The sequence below is a fragment of the Manacus candei genome, unplaced genomic scaffold, assembly GCF_025592945.1.
Source record: "Manacus candei isolate 608988 ecotype Guabito, Panama unplaced genomic scaffold, ASM2559294v1 h1tg000037l, whole genome shotgun sequence".
Classification (NCBI taxonomy): domain Eukaryota; kingdom Metazoa; phylum Chordata; class Aves; order Passeriformes; family Pipridae; genus Manacus; species Manacus candei.
In genome coordinates, this window is record NW_026138085.1 from 3,398,219 (window position 1) to 3,419,809 (window position 21,591).

General features: G+C 39.8%; 1 protein-coding gene across 1 annotated transcript in view; it reads right to left on the reverse strand.

Annotated features, from left to right (window-relative positions):
- The window catches only part of DOCK2 (dedicator of cytokinesis 2), a 165,264-nt gene that overhangs the window by 23,448 nt on the left and 120,225 nt on the right, over positions 1-21,591 (reverse strand). Inside the window, exons 31-37 of the mRNA XM_051793680.1 lie at positions 17,235-17,335; positions 17,078-17,136; positions 14,792-14,940; positions 9,017-9,102; positions 4,058-4,214; positions 2,455-2,495; positions 1,004-1,094 (exon numbers count right to left, since the gene is read on the reverse strand). Coding sequence (XP_051649640.1) covers positions 1,004-1,094; positions 2,455-2,495; positions 4,058-4,214; positions 9,017-9,102; positions 14,792-14,940; positions 17,078-17,136; positions 17,235-17,335 — 684 coding nt within the window. The remainder of the gene's footprint in view (positions 1-1,003; positions 1,095-2,454; positions 2,496-4,057; positions 4,215-9,016; positions 9,103-14,791; positions 14,941-17,077; positions 17,137-17,234; positions 17,336-21,591) is intronic.

A 21,591-nucleotide genomic window follows, 5' to 3' on the forward strand; every position in this document is an offset into this window, starting at 1 on the left:
TCCCACCAGGTCTGGTTCCCTGGGCTCTTCCAAGTGTTTTCTTCCCAAGCCTTTTTTATCCATCCACAGAGAAACTGGGAAAGACACTCATAATATATTCACTACCTCTTCAGTCAAGTGCTGTATTTCATGTCCCTAAACAGAACATTTTAAAACCTGTGCTCCTTCACCACCACCACCTCCCCCCAAAAAAATACTTAAGATAAAAATCTGTGTGAGAAGATTAATTAATTCTCTTTCAGTGGTGTCATCTTCACTGACTTGGTTTTGATTTTTTTGCATTAAAATATTTCTCATACTAATATCTCTGTTTACAACAATACATGCAATATACCTCATGTATTTCTATGACCAGAAAAAATTAAAATGAAGTTAAAGCAAAATAGCACTGTGGAAAGGCAAGTTTATGTGGTTCTGCACTAAAAAAAAATTTCACTAAGAAATCTCGGATTTTTGCTGAAGAACATTTAAATTTGGAATAGAAATTCCAAATGGAAATTCCATTTGTAATGGAAATGCATCTTACTGACCATTTCTATTCATAATGTCAGCTACAATGAGAACAAACATTAGTTGTAGTGAAAGGCAATTACCAGCTACAAAAGAAAGCCAACATGACTTGATAGTCTGACCCATATTCTTTAAAATTAAAAGTTAGATGCTCCCTGTGACAGCTGGAACAAACTGTTTTTAATTGTCATAACTGTTATGTTTAGGTTAGTAAGAAATGAGCAAAATGAACACCACAAAATGTTCTCACTATAAACTAATCTTGCTACAATATTTAGCTCTAGAAACATATGCTTCTTAACAACCTATTGAAAATATTTCAGTAATTAATATTAATTTTGTATGACCTACTGCAGTGTTTTTAAGTAGAAACTTGAATAACCCTATAGAAAATAACTAACATGCAGTAAGTCTGAGATTAAGGCAGTCACTTTAATATATAAATTTGAAAACTGTGAAAGCTTAATTATATATTGAGTTTAGAAGATCTAACCTTCAAGAGCCACGTGTGGAGCAGAAGGGTATATGCTGCTTCTGTGTAATTCTCACAATCTAAATGAAGATCTCGCAATTTATACAAATACCTGAGGGAGGAGAGAGCAAGAATTAGGCTGGGTATTGGCATGACTGGAATACTGAGTGCCAAAATGTTCTAGATAAGAGGAAACTCCACAGATGTCCCACAGTCACTCCCCAAAGAGACTTCAAGGACACTTTGGGGGGCTGCTTAAAGCTCTGTGCATTTGTTCAGACTTTTCTGTGTTCTTCTGTACACAAACTTTGGGCACAAAGGGAAGAGAAAGAGCCACCCTCCTGTGAACTGCTGTCAGCTCCACCTTGAAGAGGAAGAACTGTCAGACTCGAGGTCTAAGGCAGCTCTGAGTCCACTATTCCTGGACTGTTGAGACAGTTGCCTTTCTCTGTAGCACTTCCCACATATATAGCTGAAACCACAACAGATAACACAGGGTAAAGGAGAAAATGGAAAATACCAGCCCAGAAAGGCAGAACCAGTCCCTGTACAGCTTGGAAAGTGGTAGAGGGAGGAGAGTTGTTCTAAGCTAAACATTATTAATGTTCTCCTTGATCCCTAGGGTGGCATTGCCTGCACAACCACTGCCCATCATGGGACTCAGGCTGCACATCTCCAGCAGCCAGAATGGAAAAGTGCATCCCATCCTCTGTGTTTTGGGACACAGGAGCTCCAACACCTTGTTGTAGCAGTTCAAGGCATTCCTATTCCCAGTTGTCATCCCAGCAGAACATGTTTCCCCCTCAGCAGCACCCACAGAGGGAGAGCTGTTCCCCCCAGCCACTCCGGCTCACAGCTCCGGGGTTAGCTCTGAATCACCTCATTTTTGGGAGGCTGGGCTTTGTTCTGCACATTTTGCAGAAGGGGAGGAGAGGCAGGAAATAAGGAGCTTTGAAACAACAAGAACTGCTGTAGCTCATATTCAAAACTCTTGGAGATAGTAAGAGGCCATATCACATCTGAAAGAATTGCCAGTGTAGTTTTAGCTCTCCCAGAAAATGCCTCCCCAGTAACCCTGCTGGGTGGAGTGTTGCATATTGGAAGAGACTGAGTTATTCTATGAAACTTGAGTGCCTCCTCTGCCATTCTAAATGTAAGATACACCCTCCCTCAAACCTCAAATCTAGCTGCATTTCTTTAATTTCAAACAATAAACAACGAATGTTGAGTGATTTGATCAACTAGAAGTTAGAAAAAAACGCTGCTGCTGAATACACATCATAGATTCCAGATTGCTGGAGGCTAAACAAACAGTGCAGTGAGAATACAAATGAAGCCAGGGCTACCACAGAGTCACTGTGGATGGTAAACTAATATTAAGCACAGAAATTCAAGCACAGCAATAAAATCAGAATTCACGGGAAAATATTGTTGCCCTCTCCAAAAGAGATCTAACAGAACAGCTGTCATACCTGATGTACATCTCCTCACGGTTGATGTCCTTGTAGAAATTCTAGGGACACAAAAATTTAAGTTATCTCCTAATATATTTTAATAAAACAAAAGAAAAATATAGATATAGATGTATATGCTGAGGGTTTGCTTTTCTTTCTCATTGCAGAGCCTAAGAAATAGATTATTTACAGACTGGAACTACTACATCAATTAATATTTTAATTAGTTATATGCATGTGTTATTATACATACATAAGTATATTTCTAGTTCTTTAACAAAATCAATAGTGAAAGTTTTGCTGTAGGAGAAGAAGTATGCATTAAAATAACAAACCACATGCTCTGTGCAGAACCTGATGGCCAGAAAAGCTGCTATGTATTGAAGCAGACATGCAGCACTGTAAATACACAACATGGTTGTACAATACCTCTAAAAGGGGCCAATTCCAGGAATAAAGCCCATTATTTTGTCACCATAACGTGTTTGCAGGTGTACAAGTTGCTAAGGTTGTGCAAAATGTATGACCAGAATTGTTGCAGGAATTTATACCACATTGAGCAGCGATTACTGAGGAACAGAGAGTATGTGAGAGCAACACTTTAAAGGTGATGGAGGTCCCTCCTCAGCTTTGAGGAGTTCCCTGGGGCAGGAGTCTGTCTGACATATTCTCATTACAAAAGAGGAATGGTAAAAAAACCACAGGACCAGATCAGAGACTCAAATGTTCTCAGCACCTCACTGCGAGTGCCCTGACGTTTCTTCCCCACATTTAAAAGCTGTAGCTGTTGAGTTGCTGAAGCTGCAAGTGGGTTAGTTCCTCAAGCCCAGCTTGAACCTGGCAAAGCCCACTGGCACGTTAAACCTGTCAAAAGGTACAGGCATGTGAGCAGTAAAATTCCTGATTCACCCACAGAATATAGGGGCAAGAAGGAAGGATACTGAGGTGCTGGAGCAGGTCCAGAGGAGAGCAACAAGGCTGGGGAAGGGACTGGAGAACAAGTCCTATGAAGAGAGGCTGAGGGAGCTGGGGCTGTTCAACCTGGAGAAGAGGAGGCTCAGGGGAGAGCTCCTCACTCTCTGCAACTCCCTGACAGGAGGGGGGAACCAGGGGGGGTTGGTCTCTTTTCCCGGGCAACCATCAGCAAGACAAGAGGGCTGGGTCTAAAGCTGTGCCAGGGGAGGTTTAGGTTGGATATTAGAAAGAAATTCTTTCCAGAGAGGGTGCTCAGCCATTGGAATGGGCTGCCCAGGGAAGTGGTGGATTCCCTGTCCCTGCAGGTTTTTAAGAAGAAACTGGATGTGGCATCAGTGCCATGGGCTGGGAACCGCAGCATTAGTGGATCAAGGGTTGGACTTGATGATCTCAGAGGTCCCTTCCAGCCCAGTTGATTCTGTGATTCTATGACTCTATGAAAACCAAAGAAGTGAGGGGATGCTGCTGTCAGACTTATGGATGATGCATCCATGCAAATAGATATAAAAACCTCTTGCTTCAGAATTTATATCACTGCTGAGCATTGTCACCCGCTGCTGTGGCCAGGAAGCTTTCCCTTCACCTTTAGTAAATGGATTGTGAGGTTTTCCCTCTCCTCACACAGGGATGCCAGGAGGGAACGTACCAGCAAGTTCACGGTGCAGCTCATGCGGTTGTCCTTGCTCTCGTCGTTCATCACGGTCCTGTAGTCCAGCAGCTTCTCCAGGAGGCCTTTGACGAGGCTGACAAACCTTTCCACCAAGTCAGAAATGCCAGGGTGCCCCTGGGCACAGTCTTTAAGGCTGCAAACGCAAAAAATGTTGGGACAATTCTGTGAAAATCAGTGGCCTGTCAGCTGAAAAACTGCTTGGACCTGAAGGCAAAGACTGAGGTGGGGTTAAATCAACTGCAGAATGTACTGGAAATTCCCTTTGTGAGTTGGTAATTTAGATACCCACATGACAAGTGGCATATAAATCAAATATAAAAAAGAGAAACATTTATTTTTCCTGTCTGAAAATGATGTTGAATTCAAGGGTATGCCCACAACTTCAGGACAGAGCAACCTGCATCGGTGTTACCACAAACTCCAGTCTCTGGAACGCCACACTATCGCAACAAACAATACTGCAAAATATTTAAACACTGCACCTTCCTCTCCTCAACATAAAATGCAACCTTTTCCTTCTTTTTGTGCTGTTACACGTGAGTGGAAATTTCAAACTAACAAAAATTAAAATTTTAGGTCAAAAAAGTCATTCACTAACAAGGCCTCACCAGAGTAATTTGCCCTTGAGAAATAAGGAAAACCAAACAATCATCTTTCTCCAGATTGAAAAGAGCAGCTGGATCTCTTTTGATAAAAATAGAGGAAAATGGGTTTTATAGAATGGCATCATCAGATTGAATTTACATTAACAGGACATTAGCATATACTGTTTCTAGAAAGTGCTGAAGTGATTTAGGAGTAGATATTTCACTTTATTATCAGAGCTTTGTTTTAAAAGTTTAACTATTCGAACATCATGAAGTGATTACCAGCATCTCACTAAGGATTATTTTCTTTCTTTGCTTGAGAGCTTGTTTCCTCTGCTTAACATCCTGGTTTTCCACTGGGATTTTCTCTGACAAACTGCATTTTATACACATATATTTATATACACACATATATACATATATTTTCATGTATATATTATAGATGCATGCATTGGATCTGGCAGAGATGCAGTTCATTTTCCCCAAGGCAGCCCTGCTTTATATTGGTAGCTGGGAAGGTTCTGACCTCTTAGTGCTTAATTATCAATTATGATATTCAACTGATATCAACTGAATATCAAACATCATTGTTTTCAAGACACCCAGGCAAAAAATTAACTTATTACTAATCTTTAAGTACACTATTAAGAAAATTACAAAGTGTGATGTTTTAATTAATTGCAGAAATTTTTTTTTACTCCTCATAATTCTTTAAACCTTCTTCAGAAAATACATATTTATATGAAGTTCAGTTGCAAAGAAATCCTGGAAACTCTAGCCCAGAATGGAGCCAGGCTCCAAGTTCCAACTTAAGCAGAGTAAAACCAGCCCCTAAAGTTTATTCCTTGGATTGTACAACTCCAGTGGAGTTACTTTGCTGAGACAGAGGGAGGGTGCACACAGGTGCCTGAAAGAACATTTATGTTGTACAAAATGTGGTGGACAGAGGCTGACAGATAAAACCCAAACACTTTAATTATTGTTGTATGATTAGTCTGAAACAACAGCAGAAATATTTAAATAAGTAACTGAAATAGGCCTTATAACATTAAATACACTGCAAATTGAAGGTAAATAATAAATATTGAAGAGCTGACAACTGACAGAAAGGTTGGAGTGTGTTAAATTATATTTGTGGGAAAGAAAGTAGGAAAGCCTCAGAACCACGTAGGAATATTATACAGGAAAAATGGTGTTTTACATATGTGAGATCAGAAAGAGGGTGAGACACTAACAGAGGAAAGCAGAGTCACCATTCAAGTGGCTGTTAGGAATTTTTGCCACAGGTTCCCTTGGAGGGACAGCAAGCAAGGCAGACCTCTGAACATTCCCTGAGTGCACAATGAGCACGAGTCACCCAGACATCACATTTCTTTCCAGTACAAGTAGAAAAACATAACCCACATAACCCACAAGCTATTGCTGATTCTCACCCAGGACATAACACATAACTCCAGTCACCAAGGAAAGGTGAACTGGAGTGCACATAAAGGAGAACTACAAAAAGAACAGGAGAGAGGAACACCTGTCTCTTGAGGGAAGATTTAAAAAATGTATTGCTCAGCTTTGTACAGTAATCTCAATAAAAAGGACCATAAAACTTCAAGAATTTTTCCCCCCAGGAAGGAGAAAGAAACCTTTGATTTTTTTTGAACAGAGCTTGAAAAAAAAATTAAAAGATTTAAAATAAAAAATATTTTAAATAAAGATCAAGAAAACAACTGAATAACGTGGGCCACTGCAATGGCCCCCCACTGCAATAACGTGGGGAACTGGAGAGCTGCCAAATGTTGTTTTCTGTTGTGTATTAGTAACTAAAACATGCCAAGATTCATTTTCTGAGCTTGAGGACAAGTAGCCTGGCACCACAGAGCTACATTCTCCTGCATTTCCCCAAACAGGGCAGCCCTGTGTCCTCTGCCCACTGCAAACAGCCTCTCACCTATCCCAGATTCTCCCAGATTCTCCTCCCTGGTGTTGTCTAGGGCAGCACTCACCAGCACAGCTCAGAACCCCTCCTGGGGCACACTAACAGTCAGAAACAGGGACAAATGCTTAATTAAACTTCTGCTGAACCTATTTAGTTTCTTGGGAATCAGCAATTTCCCAACAACCCACAAGAGTGGGTGAGTGTTGGTTGCAGAGGTGACCAGGGGGCACTGGAACTGTGCAGGAATGCAGTCATGGGAAATCAGCTGATGAAAATAGGAACAAATGAATAAATGTGGAGCCCAGTTTAACTGGGTGCCCATCCAGCAGGGGACAGAGGCTTGAAATCCCTGCTTTGAAAGGAGTGAAGGAGGGAAGGTTTAAACGAAACCGAACTAAGGGAGGGGACGGGAGAGGGAAGATGAGAGAGAAGAGGGAAGAGGAGATTCTACCACTGGTAGGTCACCAACCTCTGCTTCACCAGTCCCTCTATAGGTGTCATTCAACAGCTTCAAGGATGGAACAAATAATATTATCTGGAGACAAGATGAAGTGGCATCTTTAGAAATGTGGAAACATTGAACTTGAAGCTTTGTAGAAAGTGGGACAGTACGAGGGGGAAAACAGGTCTGTGAAAGCAAAGAGGGTGCCTTGGGAAGGCAGAGATGAAATGCTCTGGAGTATGTTTGATGACATTATTTGACTGCACCACTGAAAGATGGGGATTAACTGGAGAGGTGCCACTTCTCCAGAAAAATGTTAGAACAAGGCAGGCAAAGAGTGTCACACAGCTCAGAAAGAGGGAACTTCAAAGAGTCTCACACACAAGGTCTGAGGGAACCTTTGCTGTTTGCATTGATAAAATCTCAGTTTGATTACTCTCTCCAGCTTTAAGGAAATGTAGTCTTTTAAAACAGATGGGGACATTGTAGGAATGTCCAGAAAAATTCCATAGGATAAACTGAAATATTGGGGTTGTCTACCCTAAAGGAGAAGCCAGAAGGAAACAAGACAGCAACTTTAAAATTTGTTTAAAAGCTGCTGGAAAAAAAGAAACAGAATAAATGATTCTTTACGTCCCAAGAAATAATTGGCCTAAACTGAGGCAAGGAAGATTTGGTATGGATATTTGGAAAAAAACATAACTAGCAGCAAAGAAAGTTTAACACTGCAATAAGTTTCCCCTGTGCCAGCTGAGTCCCCTGTTGGGCAGCTCTGCTCAGGCTCTGCAGTAGCATTTTTGGGTCACACCAAGAGCCACTCTGGACACCTCTGCCTCACCACCCAAGGCTTGAAGCCAAAATAGCCAACATTCAGAACTGAAAAATCAGTTTATTGCTCTCTGTTAACACAGTCATTGCACGTTAGGAAGTGAAAAGGGTGTATTTAAAACTTCGTCTGTCCTTGTCCATGAAGTGCTCTCAAGGAATAGGTTTACATTGCCTAGAAAGTGTCAGTGCTTTTATGGTTTTAAGTCTGCCTTTCTATATTTTATCTGCCTCCTCATAGGACAGAAATTAAACTAAAATAGCAAACATTTACAGTTGATTTAAATGATGTCTTTTTTTAATTAGAACATAATCACACATTATATAAATAAGATAACATATACATAATATTATTTGATTGTATAATCCAGTATTTTAAAAAAAAACAAGCTTTCCCTGAAAGTGGACTTTTTTCCATTGTGGTGTAACCAACCTTTCATGGTTCATCTGGTGAGGCCTGTGACAAACTAGAACACACAAAGCCAGGGACAAACTCTCAGAGGGATGTACAAGGACTCCAGCACTGCCCAAGACATCACCCTCAACTTGCCATCAGTGAAAATGTGGCTATTCAGTCAGGGACTAAAGCTGAATGTGGATGGTCAAGAAGAGCAGGAGGTGCCATGTGATATAATCTTTAGGATTATCAGAAATAAAGAAATACTTTGATTAGACCTTAGCACTTCTTAATATTCTCATTCTAGGGTAGTCACCTTATCTAAATTCAGACAATAATCTCTTGGAGTCCAATCTAGACACTGAGAAAAGCAAGTAAAGCATTTTAAAATGCCTTATTAGTGTAAATAAAAACGAAGAAATTAGTTCTACCCTGGCTGAAACTGGGACAATAGGCTATAAAGAAAAGTGTGGAGAGACTAATAGTGGGGAGAATATTTGACTATGCTTGAAAGCTGTATACAAAAATGCAGGTCAGGTATAATTTCTTCATAAATTAGCTAAAGCACAAAATAATGAAAAGCAACTAGAAAAATCATTTTGATGAGCAAAACTACAATTCAAACCACTGTTTCCAGCCCCTTGATGAAAAAAAGTTGCTGAGATTCTACTTTAAGTGAGGTTATCAACCTGGTAACTGGGAATAATAAGATAAAATCATATTCTTAAGGCATTTATTCTTATGCACTACTTACATGGTCTCAAACAACTGCATGTAGTGTTCATCCCCTCGTCCTCCTTCCACCTCATGATCCAACTTCAGAATGATTTCATTTTCAAACTGACAAAGAAAGAAAAAATCAAACCACTCAGCAGCTATCCAGAGGTCAAACACATTTCAACGTGGCATGGAAAATGTACCTCTGTGGATTTATGTCATATATTTGTACACATGAACACATTGAGAGGCACAGAGAAAGCATTAGTGGAGACCTACAGTGAAATAGAGCTCTCTTGCTTTACATCTAATTATCTAATTATTAACAGCTCGGTAAAAATGACAGCACGTTCTTCTTTCACACAAAATTTCACACAGTTGTCCTACATGAATAATTCTGTTTCTCCCTGGAGAATTTCTGTGTAATTGAGAGCTTTGGCAGACTGGGATGCAGATCATCCTGTCAGAGAACTGGGAACCTTTCACAGTTGAAAGAATTACTGTAGTATTTTATGTAAGGTACTTTCAGATAACTGCAATGCACGATTTTTTACCTCACTTTAATATATCCTCAGCGAAAGGTTCAGCCGAGGGCTACACAGATGAAAACAGTCCTTCCCCTTAGAACACCAAACAGGTCACACATGTCTCCAGATGTGTTGTGGAAGGGACAACTCCTTCAGTTGTAAGCAAACATGACATTCTAACTGAAAACGTGTTGCTACGTGCACTTCCTTCAGGCAGGTCATGATTAAAACCCTCCACCCAGAAAAATTCCTCAGCATTTTTCAAGAACAAAGGCCAAACATTCCCCATTGTTCTCCAGCATCCAACCCAGACCTACTGTCCATCCTGATGCTGCAAACTGCTCTTTTACAGAGCACCAAAGTGGGTGTCGCTCCTTCCAAGGAGCTCTGAAACAGCGTCTTGAGCAGCCAGACTTTGACACTCCTCACACACAGAGAGCAAAAGTCTGGGTGCAGAGGAGTTGGCAGAGCAGACACATCCCTCTCTTCTCTGGAAGGGGCAGGGAGGAAGGAGTAACTTCCACCACTTCATATTCCTCAAACCGAGTCGAAACAACAAAACCAAAACCGCGGCACTGAACGCACGGAAATAAAATTGTTCTTGTGATCGTAAGGCAGCCCCAGACTGATGAGCTTCAAACAGAGGGAGTCAAACACATCCAGGGGGTCAGTGTGACACGGGATCCTGGATCCCAGTTGTGCACACACCACACCATGGCACAGACAGGCCCCTTCTCCAGCCCAGCACCAGGGACAGCACAGCTTCAGGTGGGTGAGGAGGGAAGAACTGCTCATGAAAACGTGAGTAGTGCTGTTCTAGATGGACATGGAATGGTTCAAACCTTTGCTGAAGGGAAAAACTGAGAAAATACTTTGCTATTTATCACCCAGTGAGAGGCCTCCATAGAAAAGGTCATTGCTGAGGGTGAATTTGAAGACCTGTAGAGTATGTACACGAGGAACATCAACAGCAGCACTGAGCAATCCAGGATTTGAGCAGAAATCAGCAGTAAATGTGGTGCACTGAACTCCCCACTGCTCCTTGAGAGACCTCATGACTTCAGATCTGAGTGTCCATTCAAGAACCACTTCCCATAATGTTCTCAGAGAAAACTGTAAATTGTTCAGTAGTAACATCAAGCCCATTTTCTGATTTGAGTAGAAGGACTTCTACATTAGCACTATTTCTTAATTATTTCTAATAGAAGTGTCAAATAAGAGAGGGTCTTATTTTTTCTGTAGAGCCCAAAAAGGATTTTTGGTTTGTTTTTCAACTCTTGGTTTTGCTGCTCCAATTTTAGTTCTGTCTCTGTAATTAGAATACAAATTAAAGACTGCCTGTGGAACAGTACATACTGTACTAATACTAGAGAATAAAGAGCTACCATTGAAAAATAGCTTAACAGGAAAAATAAAATTATTCTGTCTCGTGCAGACAGAAAAAGGGGTTTAAAGGGCTCTGAATTAATTCCTATGTGTGAGCAGTATGTGTATTAGTGTTTATATATGTATTAGTAACGTGGGTAACATAAGTGCATGGCAATTTCAGGACAAGGAAATATTAAACAAAAACACCCAATCCATCCATTTTCTAGACCTGAAGCCTGTGGATTTACTGCAGTAAGACAGAAATCTGTGAATTTAGTGCAAGTCAAGCACCAGTTAAAAACTGTCCGGCTCTTAAATCCTTCCTAGTACTTATTCAGCAGGTAGAGAATTGATTACTTCTCGAAGAGGCAATAATTTTACTTTGCTGGATTTGAACAAAAAAACTCTTCCTAAGCATCTTTCCTGCAGTTTCTCAACAAGCTGCAAAAAAAAAAAGAATCAGTTGCTTGGATCAAAACAAGTAAAAAAAGCTGGCAGAAATACAGAATGGAGTTTTAGTGTTTCTCTGCCAAAATTAAGCCCTGGAATTAAACACTCCTCTAATTTAAACAGAGTGTGCCTAAGTGTCATTGGCACCAACTGAGCTTTAAACACACCTGCTTGTCTGTCTAATAGATCCAAGGAATCTGCAGAGCTCTGAGCACACCTCAATACCAAATCAAGAGCAAGTCCATGTTTTCCACATGGAAGCCACCAGGCCACACAAATTTGCTGCTGGGATGATCTCATGTCCTGCTGAAATCTTTCTGCATGACAAAGTTTCAAGAACTGGGAGCCAGAAATAAAGCTGTTTACAGCTATTTACAGCCACAGGCACTGGGGGGCTTGCTGAGGTAAAATACTCGTTTAGTAACTTTGTGAGAGCTCTGAGCTCAGAGGGACAGGGCACTGCACCAGGAGCACGAGGAATGAGCATCTGTCCTCCAACAAATCTGGGAGTCCCAGAACACCCCCTCAGCCAGCACTGTTTCCTGACAGTCCCACAGCAGTCAGGAAGGAAAGCAAACACACAAAACTTCCCCAGATGGCTCCAGCAACTGGCAGAAAACAGAGACATCCTCAACTGAAAAACCCAAACACAAACAGAGCGACTTATTTGAACAAAAATATAAACACGGATGAATTAATCTCTTCTAAGCCAAGTTAAATCTGTAACTTAACTCAAATCCTTGTTTATTTCAATGATATTTTCATTTACTCTGCAAAGAGCTAATTTTTTTTTAAGTTTGATTTTTTTTTTGTTTGCTTGTTTGTTTGGTTTTTTTTTTTAAAGCAATTATTTTAAAGCTCTTGGCCTCCGATTGCATTTAGAACAAAGAGCACGAGGTTGCTTGATGAGATGTGTTTTGCTTTCTGAAGCCTTAATAAAATGCACACCCTGATCCTTCTGGGAAAGGTGGGTCACCAACATTTGGAGGATGGGACTCCTTTATCACCACGTGTCCAACACATGAACAATGAAGGAGAAAGGGATATATTTGCAGGACTAATTCTATCCACAGACACAGAAAATAACTTGGATAAACTGCCTTTCCAAGATTCCTCACTCTCTGAGCTCATGACAGACAGAGCCTTGATGGCTAAAATTAGTAGGTAATAATGACTCCCTCCCTACATCTTCAATTAAAGTTAAAATTACATACTTACATAACACTGCTTGGAGTGAATGGAAGCTACATGTGCAAAGCAGAAGAAAGGATTGAAAGAAAATGTCTGACTGTGTCAAACACCTACGTATGGATTCTGACCTGTTAAATATATTTGTATAACATGTCATTCCTGAGATAACCACAGGTGGAATTTTGCTTTTCTCTGTGTTCCCCCCCAAAAAACAGAGCCCTGTCCTGGTGCTGGCCCAGCACAGCCCCATGAAACATTAACAGAAACAGTCATTTTGGGAAAGGTTATTAAATCATGTGGGAGGCACCAGACAAGCTCTGGTTCCACTGCTGGTACAGGCTCAGCTCATAAAGATGTTTCTGTTTGTGAAATTTTTTTCCCCTTCTCATTAGAGAAGATTAGATTAGATATAAATTATTTATTTTTAAAGTTCTGCAAAATTGTGTTTTAACTGAATGTCATTCTGGGCTCCTGAGTGCCACAGGCACTCTGCAAATGACATGTTGTCGTTCTCAAAATTTTACACTAAAGCTTTCAAGAAATATCCTTTGTGCTCTAAATGTCAATTTGCATATACAAATTGTGCACTAGCAAAAGCTAGAGTTTGTGTGTTTGTGCATCCAATAATCATCCATTCATATTAATTCTTTTCTCATTTTAATGAAGATAACAAGAATTTTAAACCATAAATCTTAATGTGCTTTTCCTTTAAAATATATGTTTTTAAAAACTTACCAGAAGAGCTAAACTTACAGAGTCAAGTTTATTTATCTTAATTATCTCATCCATGGGAAAGGAGAGAATAAAACTCACCATTCCTGGCCAGTAAATGATTTGCAATTCCTAAAGTCGAACATTAGAAGCTAATGAGATTATGAAATAGTTAATGATAAAAACTATCTCTTTGCTCTCAAACTGCAATAAAATGTCCTTGTTTCTTGGCACTGTAAAATACCACCTGAAAACTTATTTCTATTGGCCTGAGAGGTGATTTAAGGGTCACTGAAGTGTCTGGCACCTCCCAGGCTCCCAAGCTGCTGCTCCTGTTAATGGGGCAGTTTGACTGATGAGTTCCCGGGATTTCTGCTCTGCACAGATCCCTGGGTCTCTCCCAGGGGATGAGGTATAAGCCACGAGCAGGAAAACATTTTTAAGGCAGCAAATACAGGACTACCAGGACACGGAGGGAACAGATGCACAGAGGCAAAGTGGTTTTTAATCTTGGCTTTGAACCAAAAGCTTTGCGCTGTGGAACACGGACCAAAATGGAAATTCCATCTGCTCATTTGTTCCACACTCGGCTGACACAGAAATGCCCCAAATGATTTAAAGCATTAAACATAGCTGGGTACACGAGATATTTATATTTACATGTGTCTGAAATGATGCCTTTTTGTTTGTCACTTACCCTTACACAGACTGATTTGAGTTGATTATTTGCGTAACTACAAAGCCTGAATATTCAGTGGAAAATGTACTGGGAAAATTTACTCTGCAAGCACAGAATAAGGTGAGTCTGTGGCCAAAGAGCCTGATGAGAATGGAAATGTCAGATAGGAAAGAAACCAATGGGTACTCACTGTCCAGGTAGGCACAGCAAGCAATGACAGGAGATTCAGATTAAAATTCCAAGTGCCCTCTCCCACCATCCCTATTTCTATTCCATCAATCAGAAATTTTTCATACTTGTGATTTAAACATTCTTTTTTCTTTTCAAAATGACTGCAGAGAACACTTCAGGAGTGTCAGTTCTTCACAGTGGTTATTTTTCTCACAATAAATACTTAGAAAAATTAGAGTTCCCTGGGAAATGTGATAATATGGAATTAATTATTCATTGCTGCTTCTGTGACATATGCTGTACTAAATACTGAACATTTTGGCTTATCAATATCTCACAAGGAAGGGGCATAAGGAAAAATTTAGATTATAGAGGATCCCCAGAGGTCATTTAATTCTACCTCCTACTTAACAAGTGTAAGTCTTGTTGCTCAGAAGCTTTTTCAGTAAAACTCTGAAAATTTGGATTAAGATCCTGCAACCTCTCTGGGCCCCTATTGCAGTGTCTTATTGCTGTCATTGCAACAAAAGTTATACTTGAGTCCAACTAAATCACTGTGGAGAGCCCACACTTGCTGCACAAAGCCATTCCTTTGGTTCTTAATACTCAGGATTTGACTTTCTGGGAGCAGAAAAGCCCACATGACACACATTTAACCAGAAATACTGAGCACAGGATATTTTAATGCCTTTTCACACAGAGTGTTTTTAATTACCTTCTTGAATTCTGCTGTCCTCTGATATTCACACAGCATCATGTCAAAGAAAATCGGGATCGTGGCCTTTCGGAGTTCGACTTCTGGAATAAGAGTCATTTCCAAGATGGGCCCAACCATCCCAGGAATAAAGCAGATTTTGTTCTGGCCTGAAGCAAAACCACACATTGGATATTTGAGGTGAAAAGAAATACTTTTAGGAAAGCATGTAGGACATGCAATCATTTAAAGCACTGTTTAAGCCACTTGTGTTGGTGAAGTCTTACAGCTCAGTCACTCCTGTCTGCTCCTTCTCAAAGGCTGGGAGGGTGTGAATGGACACTGTCTCCTTCCAAAGGGGCAGAATTCAGTGCCAGGAATGGGCATGTACACCAGCTGAGTTGACATTTTTCAGTGAACACTTCAGTTTTTCAGCTTTTGACATCTCCTTATAAATATTTAGAGTAGAAAGCAATAAATAAACCTGAGGACTCCCCAAATTCTATCAGTAGGAGAGAGCCACACAGTAATGGCACACTCTGTAACCTTTCTGGCTTATGAAGGAGAAAACCATTACTTGCTTTCACTTCTGAATAACATCAGACATTGCAACCAATAAACCAAACCAAGCAATGCATCAAAATTGCAGTAAATAGAAGTGATCAGCCACAAGATTGTCTGGAAACTTGTCAATTCAAGTGTATCTTTATTTCTGAAACCAGATGACAATCACCTGCTGTTAGGCCAGCTTGGAACTGTGAGATTTTAAAAAGCACAAGTCATTAGTTCTTAGCAATTCCATTGGAGAACTCTCCCAGTTTTCCTTTGTGCTCCACAATTCAGTAGTGTACAGGTTGGGCTGGTCCAGCTTTTTCTGTGGCTTTTACAGAAACTAATTGAGGTTGACCAGGCTCAGAAGGTCTGACCACTCCCACATGTAAGCAGGACCAGCCCCCACATTTTTTTGGGGTCGGTTTGGGGTTGGGCTCTTGATTCCTGAGAGTCCTTTCCCCTTTGGCTACAGGTGACAGATCCCTCCAGCACTCAGAGATGAGGCTCTTCCCACCCCTCCTGAGCCAGACTCGCAGCCTGACTCATCCCAGGGCACTTCAAAGAACAACAAACTCATTTTCTCCTGGCTTCAAGAAGGCTTTTCCTATTAAGTAAAACCAAGAGATTTACTTTCTACTAAACCATAACTGTTCTTCCCTTCTGGCTCCACACTCCAGGGTCTCTGCCAGTGCTCCCTAGCAGGGTGGGCTCACCCTCCATATGCTTGCCCAGACCACTCAGCATTTGTCCCCTTGTCCCACAGCTGCTTCCTTGTCATTTATTTCTTTGGCACTGTGTACATGGAGCAAGGTGTCATTTAAATTGACCACATCAGCCATCAACACCATTTCTTGTTGTTCATCCAGCAGGAAGAAATGTCCTACCCCACGCTGGTATCTGAATATTTCCTTCAGATAATGACTGAACAGTCCTTGAAGTTGTACCCATTATGCTCCCAACCCTCATTTGCCACCTGCAGTCATCGACTCCTAAACCCCCATGGAATTCTCTTGTAGCACAACTGTGGGATCAGCTGCCAAAAAACACCCAAATCTGCGAAAAAACCTCAGCCAGGTCCAAGATATTCTTGAAACTCTGCTCTGGTGTGGAGCAGAGCAGCAGCAAACTCAATAACCTGTGCAAGAACGTCAATACTGCCTGAAGCTTCTCGGGAGATAAATATATTCTCATAAACAATTGTGACAAGGCTTGTTCCATAACTGAGTATTCTGAGTCTGATGTTCCTCTCTCGTGAGTGCCACATTGATTTTCCACACAATTGCCACACAAAAGTTTTCCAGGATAAAACAAATATTCTACAGAAGTTCAGTTAATAAGAAATGATCCCAAAGGAGTTAATGAGAAACTCTCAAAGGAGGAGCAGCAGGCTGGACAGGAAACATAAAAACACTTTGGAGTTTTAATCTAAACAGATTCCAAGTCTGAATCCCCTAAATTTGGGAAGTGTAGGTTCAGGTTGAGCAAGAACCTTCCCAGGGAAAATCTATCCAGTCTCAATTTCCACAAAATAAGGTTTCTGAAGTCTGATTTCAGCCACACTTGAAATCTGAGAGAAGGTTGTTCTCTGACAGATAAAAAACTGGCAGTAGTCAAATGGTCTGTCATGACAGTTCCAAGCTTAATCACAGGAGTGAAAACATATGTTAACTTCAAACAGCAGAAGTATTTACAAAAGCACTTCATTTTTCAATAAATCAAGAAATCTGACACAGATTCAGTGGTCCAAGTACTCACCAAGTTTGTACCACATGTCACGGATGGCAAAGCCAATTAAACGCCTCATATCTCCATATCTAGGAAAAAAGAAATACAAAAGGCACTTTTATCATTACCTTTCTTATCATCTTACTACAAAATTAAAGATATAAATTAAATACACATTTTTGCTTACTTGTTCTGGATTTTGTTGTATTTTGCATGGGAGAAGTTTTCCAGTTGCAGTGAATCTTGGGTAATAAAAGCCACAGCCAAATGAAAGTAGTTGTTCCACAGCTGTAAATTGAATATAAGGAAATTATAATAATTTTGAGGAAAGCAGGAATAATATTAAATGATGCATAATGCAGGATAATTTATGAAACCAAACTATGCAAGCAATATGAGATTTCTATATTGTGCAAAGATGCACATCATTAGTATTATGCAATTAGCAGAAAAGCAAGAAAGATGAATTTTAATAACCACTACTACACATTTGCTTTTAATAACAGAGCAGCTGAATAAATATTGCTAAAAAAAGATCCACAGGAGATTCATTAGCCAACAACATTAAACCTTGAACCAAGGCAGGACTGGGGAGACACATTAACACTGGTGAATCTTAACTTGGAGCTAAAGGCACCACTGCAATTACACTGCATTTGAGCACCACTTCAAAAAGCATCTACTGTCTCCTCTTTGGATTCTAATTCAACCAGCATTTGTATGAAATTCCAATATGATTTGTGAAGAGCTCTCTACATGAAAGAAGGACAAAATACATCCCTAAATGACTACTGATGTCGTGTGCTTGGAGAAGATGAAACCCTTCCTCACTTCCAATGCAGAACCCTTCATTCCTCAAAGCTAATTACTTGTTCTCCAGACAATCAAAGTATTTCTCACACGCTAAAGATGGAATGGGAAAAGAGAAACTTCACTAGGAAACATGAATTTAAGGAAAGAAATACTATTTTCAAAAGCTTCTAAGCAGTCAGCAACAGCTTCAGACACTTAAAGACGTGGCTCTATCTGAATAATAGTGGTAGGTGTCATAGAGAGACAGAAAGGCAATGGTAAATATATTTAGTGGTAATTTAAAGGATTGAAACAAAACTTGTAACAGAGCTCTTCATTTTGTGTGGTGTAACACAACCCTGGGTTGGGAACCCACACTGGAAATATGATGTTCCATCAAAAACAGGAGTGACCTTTGTCCTTTACAGCCTGGAAAACTCCAGTGTGAAAATAACCAGGAAAAACAGAGACTGACACACAAAACCACACATGGAACCACAGACATTTCCTAAAGGAATTATTGTCTATGATGTGTATTTTATTCCTCCCTCTGAGGTCCAACCAAAGCTCTCCCAAACAGAGCTGATCATTTCAAAGCTGGCCCTGCTGCAAACACACCAACTCAATACCATCCTCATTCAGGGCCTTTTGCATCAGGATAAATGTTATTTATGCACTGAAAGGCCTCCTTTACTCTCTTACCAAATATTTTAAATTATTATTTTGACCAGTGTAGAGTTTTCAGCCCCTGAGAAGCTGTGTTTTTTGAGGTGCAGGGCACTCACTTGGCATGTGTCAATTATAATTTATATTTCATCATCATCATCAATAATAATAAAATGGAAAATTTCTCAAATCATTCTAGATTACAGAGAGAAAAATGAAACCTTATTACTAAAGATACTGGTCTATTTATTCACTTAATAGCTCCAAGTACAGTGCCACCTTTGTCAGAGACACACACTATAAACTCAATAACCTGGTTTATAAAATATATTTCCTTTTGTCCTCAGAGTACCCCAAAATGGCTGAAAAAAAAGGATCCTTTGTATTTCAATAGCATGTTCAAATTAAGGACTTGCAAGCTTTGAAGTACCAGAACTGACCTTAGAACTCGGTGAGGCCAAATAGTCTCTCAGAGGTAAAACCAGATAGAAACAGATTTTAAAAATGTAAAAAAGTATCCTTACAAGACCCATTTTGTTCTCCCTTAAGCCCACACTAACATTCCAAGATGTTTTGGACATGTGCTCAATTGGAAAATGTGGAATTGATTTAGTAAGAAATTTCCAGGCATCTCACAAAGAGAAGGTTTGGTAATTATCCTGAAAAATCATCCCTCAATAAATGCTGCTGCCTCCTCCTTCACACACCTCTGAAACCAAGACATTAAGGCCACCCTGTAGCCATTGCCCTACAGATATCTTTGCCTAGGGGCTTTTTTTTTTTTTTGGTAATTAGGAGAAACATGAATTCTTTGTAAGCCTTTTGAATTTCTGACAAATCACTGTAGGTGCAAAGGAAACTCAAGCATATCCTAAAAACAGACAAGATGACAGTTTGGGGTTTTTTTTTTCTTGAAATATTATAGTGAAAGCAAGCTCAGCCCCTGCAGACCAGCAGCCATAACACATTTCAGCTGGATATTGGGTTCATTAGATTGATTCTGGAGAAAAATGACACTTGTAAACTTTCTGCAAGTGTGCAGAATTGCAAAGCACGTGTAGTTAGCACAGCTATTGAGCAAAGTTAGCCAGAAACGACCTTTTGGAACTTCTGAACAGCATAAGAAATGATAAACTGATTTCTAGGATATATGGCATCCTCAATATGTGAGGCCTTCACTTCAGGAATGATCTCTTTCATATACTGGAATACCTTTAGTTGTGACTTAAAACTAAATAACTTAGAAGAAACACCTATTTATTTTTACTATTTTTGTGAGCCTTTCGAGTTAGCCACTGCTTGTGTTTACTTACAGCTAAGATATACTAATATAAAAAAATAGAGAGTTGGGAAATCAAATTTTAATTCATAGTTAAGAAAATAAGTCAATATGCTTTGCACTATTCAGACCCTCTTTAGTCCAGTAGCAGCTTTTTAAAGAGGTATATTTAGGGAACTATTGGAAGGTTTGCAGAGCTTTTATTCACAGAAGAATTGTGATTTTAAGTCTCCTGTGAAGACTGTGAGGGCACTACAATTCTTTACAAGGCTCTCCTTATTTACTCTAACGTTGTTTAGCTTACTCAGAGCCTCCAGCTATTTGACAAGTCATGAATAAAAGAGCATTAATGCATCCCCTTGAACTGCAAGGTGCAGTGTTGAACTACAACACCCCTGGTTGTTTGATAACACTTTGGAACACCCAGAACTGCCACGGGAAGGAGCTGGAATAAAAGCTGCACATTAAACTGCTGCTCTCCCATTCGAGAGAGGCAGAGCACAGCTTAATAAAACTTTGACAGACACGTGTTCTTTAAAGGCTGTGTGGTTTTGGCAGCCTGCACACAGTGATGTCCTTCAGACCTCTGATATCTGCTTGTAAAAATTACCAACCCATCGTTCAGGAAAAAGTGATCAAGAAAATCACTACAGAAATCATAGCTTATAAATCAGTTGTTAATAAACTGATAGAGCCCAAGAGAGATTACATCAAGGATCTGAGGGTTTCCAGAAGGGGTATTTACTAAAAATAAGTGTTAAGTTTGTCAGGAGAAACATCTTTCCCTATGATTCAAAAATCTTAATTAACATTATACATATATATATATATATTTGCAAAGTCACCCATTTTGAAGGTATGATTTTTTTAATGAAATAAGTGAGGAAAAAGCTCTACATTTCATACTTGGGAACAGTGTAACTGAGTGTGAACTGAATGTTTTACCTCTCTTTTTACTATTGTCTTTTAAACCCTTCCTGTGTAACCCCTCGTGTGGCTGCTCTTTAGCTATTTGTGACCAAGGGGTTTTGTGTTGAGGACCAAGAGACCAACCCCAAACAGTTTGTAGTACAATGAGCCTGAAAAATCATGTGCAGCAAAAGGGAATCACCTAAAACAGATTGCAAGTTGTGAGATTAACTGTAAAATACGAACCCCAAGAAATCAAGAAGGCAAAGCCTTGAACTTTATAGTAAGAGTGCAACAGAATCACTTTTCAACTATACCTTGTCAGTGTATTCTCTATCTATTTCTATAGTGACAAATCCTGAATCAAAAACTGTATTAACATTTTAATAACAACTTCACGAATGGGAAAACTACAGACATGTTTATCTAAAGGAAATCAAATGTGGTAAAATGCACGACCCAATGTTTAAGTTACAAGGAATGATTTTTGAACAACTTGAAAAAAAAAGTCTGAAACTTAATTAAAAATTATTTCAGATTAAACTAATAAAAATAAAGAAATAAAGGTTGACTTTTCAGGGAAGACTATAAGTTAAAAATGAATTCTAGGTGCTAAATACTCCAGGAGTCAAACAAAGCTAAGTTTTTTGTGCCCTATATTGACATTGCAAAGGCTCCGTGCACTGTATCCAAGACTGACTTTCTGAGTGCACATGGTTGGCTAAGACAAAAGTGAGTTTTCTGCTTGCCAGTCCTGACAGAATCACGGAACAAAATACTCTGTTTGGGTGCCTGATCATAAATAATCAAAACATGATTCCCATGTCCTATCAAAGGTGGCCTAATCCTGCCCCACTCAAACCAAGAGCCTCCTGTGCTGATGCACAGGACCAGACAG